This window comes from Coturnix japonica, chromosome 5 (assembly GCF_001577835.2).
Source record: "Coturnix japonica isolate 7356 chromosome 5, Coturnix japonica 2.1, whole genome shotgun sequence".
Classification (NCBI taxonomy): Eukaryota; Metazoa; Chordata; class Aves; order Galliformes; family Phasianidae; genus Coturnix; species Coturnix japonica.
The window spans coordinates 608,569-614,559 of record NC_029520.1 but is presented as its reverse complement, the minus strand read 5'-3'; the positions used below and the strand labels follow the sequence as shown (position 1 = coordinate 614,559).

Here is a 5,991-nt window from a genome sequence, read left to right as displayed (position 1 = left end):
CAACCGCATCTCCGCCTCTTGCTTTTGGATAGCAAAGCAAGCCAGTGGGACCCAAGGGAGCGTTGTTAAGAGCTTGTGGCCGTGGGTTTGGGATAGAGAGCTCGGTGTAGAGCAGTGACGACACCCGGGGGTGGGTGCTCGGTAACTCCTCCATCAATGACATCGATAGTGGGATGGCGCCCATAGCACCCAATGACGAACCTCCTTCTTCCTCTGCACCACCTGCCGGTCTGCATTCATGTCTCCGAGATGGGATTGGGCGGAGCGGGCGGCGTGCCCTCCCCCGGGCCGAGGGTGTCGGGAGCGAGCGGCGGGTGCGCGCGCAGGGAGGCAGGCAGGCAGGAAGGCGAGCTCCCCTCCGGGCACGCAGCGTTCCTTTAAGGCGGCCGCAGCCCCCCCCGTCCTGCGGAGCGATGTCGGTGTCCCCAGTGAAGAGGCAGAAGATGGAGTCGGCGCTGGAGCAGCTGAAGCATCACACCACGGTGGTGGCCGACACCGGGGATTTCAACGGTGAGGGGGAGGAGGGGGGTGGGGGAGTTGCTCTTGTGGCTAATGCAGTTGCTGGTGTTGGTTTTTAACCGGATCCCTGCCGGTATTTCCTTGCTACGCACTGGAATATGTCTCTAAAGTTGCGTATCTGGTTGAGAATCCACTCTTACAACGCACTGCTTTGCTGGAAGCGGTCGCCGTGAGTTGAAGCACGTCCTGTTAGCATGGAGTGAAGCAGCTTTGGGTGCTGCAATTTGAAGTCAATTTGTGTTAGCCCATGTTTCCTGCTACGGAGAAGCGCTGGGGAAGAAGGGCTGGCAATAACTAGTTCGTTGTTCTGGGCGTTCAGCTGCGTTAACAAGGGAGCTCGCAAGCAGGAGCCGCTGCGGGGCTTGCAGAGGCCGTCCCCAGTGCTGAGTCAGCCCTGCGTGCCAGGCGGCTCAGCTGCGATTAGGGCCTGACAGTGCACGGCCAGAGCCTGCTTCGGTAAACAGCTGAAATAGGGGTAGTCGGGGTTAAGGTGAGCCCAGGAGCCAGATATCCTATGGGATGTTTGGAAGGAAGGAAGCCGGCAGTACAAGAAAGTCACCAGAGCCAACACCAAGAAGTTGCCTTCAACTACTTGAACTTCTGCCGTGCAGTAAGGCTCTAACAGCTTTCCTAAGAGATGGGTTTTACGTTTGTTCTGGCTCTTAACAGCTGCGGGCAAACAGAAATCCAGCTGCCTGGCCACAGAGGGGAAGAGAGATTGCCTTTCCTTTCCTTCCCCCTGCGACTCCTGCAACTCAGTTCTGCTGACAAACCTGCTAATGGCAAAGGGTTTTTGCTTTTACAACTGGTTATTTGCAACAAACCATCTTGTTTTCCATAGCAATCGATGAGTACAAGCCCCTGGATGCCACCACGAACCCATCTCTGATACTGGCTGCTGCTCAGATGCCGGCCTACCAGAAACTTGTGGATGATGCTGTTGCTTATGGAAGAAAACTTGGGGGGTAAGTAGAGAGCTGAGCTGTTTGCTATGGTTTCTTTTAACTTCTTCTCTGTCGGTGTATATTTAAGATGCCTTATTAATGCAAACAGTGTTTCATACTCCTAGAAGCATAGTGGGTTGTCTGTTTGTATACCCACTTCCAAAGGCAGGACATAACCACTTGTGCTCTGCTCAATGCATATCTGAGCACAGGAATTTAATGCTAAATGGGCTGTGAAATGTGATCTTTAAATCAATAGCAAGGCTTGAATGCACTTCTTGTATTTATTTGTTGTTGGCCTTTTTTCCCCCTCTTGTGGTTTTTAGGTCAGAAGATGTGCAAATCCAAAATGCCTGTGACAAACTTTTTGTGCTGTTTGGAGCTGAGATATTGAAGAGGATACCAGGCCGTGTGTCCACAGAAGTAGATGCAAGGTTGGCTCCTTTTCCTCCACGTTACCCTATGATACATACAAAGAGAGACACTATAGAGTTGAAGAAACCCGTCCTTGTCTGGACAGCTCAGTGTTACAAGGGGTTATATTGTTAATATTTAAGAGAATTCATTTACTTGTTTTAACTTGGTGGCAAAACCTCCTGAGAAGCAGTAACGCGGGTCTGATCTTTGCTGTACTTGTGTTGTTCATACACAACTTTGAAGAGCCCTGTTCTTGTTCCAAAGGTTGTCTTTTGATAAAGAAGGAATGATTCAGCGGGCCAGGCGGCTGATTGACCTGTATAAGGAAGCAGGAATTGGTAAAGATCGGATTCTCATCAAGCTTTCTTCAACATGGGAAGGAATCCAGGCTGGCAAGTAAGTCCTTCTATAGCTGGTGTGCTGATTCATTGGGTGCTTCTGGCTATTCAAAGGCACTTGACAAACACGTTCTACGCTTAAAATAAAGAACTGTTTTGAAAGCATAGCACCGGGAAGTCTGTTGCTAGGACTGCAGTAAGCATGGTGGCATCCTGGAGCTTTCTGTGCATTAGGAAAAGTTTGTTCATATGAGGGCCAGGCCATTCATAAAAAGCTTCCTGGAATGTCATCTTAAGCCATCTGCACTTGGTTCAATGAAAAACATGAAGTAGATCACTGGGAGCCTGGCAGGGAAAAGCTTTGTTCTGCTGCCTTTGAACTTTAAAGCTTGTAAACTGTACTGCACCTGAAACTAAGAGATTCTTGACTTAATCACTAAGTCAAGAAACGAGTAGCTTAACCTATTAACTTACTGCTAGCATGGACAGTAGGTGAGCAAACTGCCATGTTAAGCCAGCCTATGTCTGCAGGGTTCTGGAAGCAGAGTACGGGATTCATTGCAACATGACCTTGCTGTTCTCCTTTGCTCAGGCAGTTGCCTGTGCTGAAGCTGGGGTTACTCTGATCTCCCCATTTGTAGGACGCATCCTGGATTGGCATATTGCTAATGGAGACAAGAAAACTTATGAACCTTCAGAAGATCCAGGTTAGCTTTTTTCTTGCATTTGAATGCAATAGCTATATGTTCCGATGTTAATTAACCTTTAAAATCCCCCTGTGAAACAACTGGGTTTTTTAGTATGTTCTAAATAACCACTTAGAATTGAAGAATTAGTTGATGTGTTCTGAAAGTCACCCATTTCTCCTCTGTAGGAGTGAAGAGCGTCACTAAGATCTATAACTACTACAAAAAGTTTGGCTACAAAACCATTGTGATGGGCGCTTCGTTTCGAAACACGGGAGAAATCAAAGCACTCACAGGCTGCGACTATCTCACTATTTCACCCAAGCTCTTGGCAGAGCTCAGCAAAGAGCATGTCAAACTAACTCCCACGCTTAGTGTTAAGGATGGTAAGTCCAGTTCTTGGTAATACAGACTTGCTCAGACTCCCTTTCTTCTTGAACATTAAGATATATGGTTCCATCCAGCTCTGTGGTGCTTCCATTCTGCTTTAAGGCTAAACCTTGACCCTTTGCTGGAGGAAATAGTCATGATACAGCTGTACCACTACAGCTGCTTATTGGTTATTTCCTTAGGGTCTCAGTTCCCACCGAGTGCATTAGTTGGAATTGGGTTTTGAGCATGCTTAAATACATTGTCTCTTCCCCTGAAGACAGAGAAAGGAGGAAGAACTTCATGCTTCATATACATGGGATGAAGTTTCTCTCTCTGTTAGCAGAGATCCAAGCAGAGTTCAGTCATTATGCTAATGCTGCCGTTACCTCTGGGTGTGCCAAAAGGTGTTTTCCCTCCAGAAATATTAGAGATGAAGTCACACGCAAGACTTATTTGATCTAGTGATACCCTGCCTCAATGGCTTTGAGCACATGTTCTCATTGCATTAATCTCGTGCTTCTGTAGCCTTATTAAAATGCTCCTTCTCAGCTCAGATGTTGGGATTTGTGTACAGCTGTAGTTGGTGCTCACAGGGTGCTAGCTGGCTTGTAGGAGTGCATCAATTGAGCTTTTGTGAGGTGCTTGCCAAAGGATCAAAGACATAATTGTTCAGCCTATTTGCTTAGAATATCTCGCTGCAGTGTTCTTGGTAGTACTGCTGAAAGCACCAGACCGATTAGAAACAGATACAAGATAACAGCACACCCATGAATGTTGTATTTGGAAGGAAAGTGATGATCTAGATAACTATCTTCAGATCATGGATGAGGAGCATTTTGAGTCCTGCATCCCAGAGTGCGCTCACAGAGCAAGTCGTGCTGAAAACCATGTTAGAAACCTCCCAGCTTTTCACTTGGAGATGGCCAGAAGCTTGAGACTGTTTTTAGGAAGCCCCTGATAACAATCTGATAATAGAGTTCTGTTTATTTTTCAACTGCCCCGGTGCAGCTCAGGCCTGTGACCTCGAGAAGATCCACCTGGATGAGAAGGCGTTCCGCTGGCACCACAACGAAGACCAAATGGCTGTGGAGAAACTATCTGATGGGATCAGGAAATTCGCTGCAGATGCAGTAAAATTGGAGAGGATGTTAAAGGTAGATGCTCTGTGGTGCTGCCAGTCTCTACCTCACATGTTCCTTTAAATACTGCAGCTAACCCTTATGGTACAGCAAAGGATTAGGAACCTGTCAGCAAGTTGGATCAGGTTTTGTACAGGTGGTGTGTGTTATGTAGGACAGGCAGCCTGTAAACTGGCCACCTGAATGGAGTTAATTTGATAAACTCCAGTGCATTTCATGAAGGAATTCATGCCATGTATAAACAGACATCTGTTTTTTGAGCCCCAAGGCAGTGTTTAGACTCACAGCTAATCAAGATAGCACTCCTATCTTGAATGAAGAGCCTCAAAGTGAAAAGCCTAATTCTAGTTGCTTGCTAACTGTCAGCAGTGATTTGAGACACACCAATAATGAGCTTCAAAAAGCTGGAAATCAGGCATGCTTGTCTGTTCTTTGGTGCTCCAGGAACAGATGCTGAACATAGCCAAGCCCTATACAAGTTTTCTACCTATATAGGGCAAGTCTTTTAGAGGGGATTTTCTGACTTTTATAGGTTTTAGGGGGGGAAATATGGATGCTAAACTTGAGTTCACAGCACTCGTAGACTGATATAACTTACATTACATACAGCAGTGATATAACTTACATTATTGAAGCAGAATTCATTTCCCAGACTGCCACTGATCTGTTCACATCTCTCTTTCTAGGAGCGAATGTTCAGCGCTGAGAATGGGAAGTAAAAGGAGTCAGAGTTCTCCTCACTGCTTAGGGCTGAATGAGAGGATCACCTGAAATTAAATGGATGTACAAATGTTTTACTTGTAAAAGTCTTATGCTGTGTATGCATAGATTTCTGTATTATGCTTTTTTAAAGAACCAATTTGCAAAGGGACAAAATTTCATTGTTTTTTGTGGCACTTTGTTAATACATTAATACAAATTAACACGTCTTTTCCTTGTAATGTGCTTACTTCCTTGCTGTAGGGGAATTGAGTGATTCAGCTGACAGAGCAGCCCAATTTCTACTAGTACATAATATTGTGGTTCATATTAGAACATACTAATTGTCAGTCCTGTACTCCTCACACATTAAGACCGTCTATTAAGACCTGGCCCACAGTCCTTTCTTGCCCTTTCTTTGCAGCCAAGGCTGTGGCAGCAGCAACTTACGGAGTAGAATTCATTGCTGTGTGGAAGCTGCATGTGGTACTGCTGTTACAACACCAGCATGAGTTACACTATTTCACCATTAGGTAACTAAGTCAAGCAGTTACTTGTTAACTTCAGAACTGTTTAATCTGAGCTGACAGAATGAACATCTGGATACAACCCAGGATTGGTGGTTATAGCTTTGTGTATTGTCTTCAGGGCAAGTTACTGCATTTCTTTCTATCAGCCCTGAATTGCTGCCAGCCCTACCACAAAATTCACTTAAAACAAACAAGAAAAGCCCTCTGTTATCATTCCTCCCTTCCTCTTTGTCCATCTGTTCCATCAAGAGCAGACAAGATGTTCCTGTTTGCATGCAGGCAATGTTGAACTATTTCCTTATGGAGGAGCCTGAACTTCTAGACTTAACAGCATTAAGACTACAGTG

The 5,991-nt window shown here is 45.7% G+C and overlaps 1 protein-coding gene across 1 annotated transcript; it reads left to right on the top strand.

Annotated features, from left to right (window-relative positions):
- Positions 1-284: 284 nt before the first annotated feature.
- On the top strand, positions 285-5,344 carry TALDO1 (transaldolase 1). The gene is made up of 8 exons (XM_015863110.1): positions 285-510; positions 1,361-1,484; positions 1,790-1,897; positions 2,145-2,276; positions 2,750-2,925; positions 3,093-3,290; positions 4,285-4,430; positions 5,102-5,344. The coding sequence occupies exons 1-8, from the start codon at positions 414-416 to the stop codon at positions 5,132-5,134; spliced, it is 1,014 nt and encodes a 337-aa protein (XP_015718596.1). The 5' UTR covers positions 285-413; the 3' UTR covers positions 5,135-5,344.
- Positions 5,345-5,991: the final 647 nt, after the last annotated feature.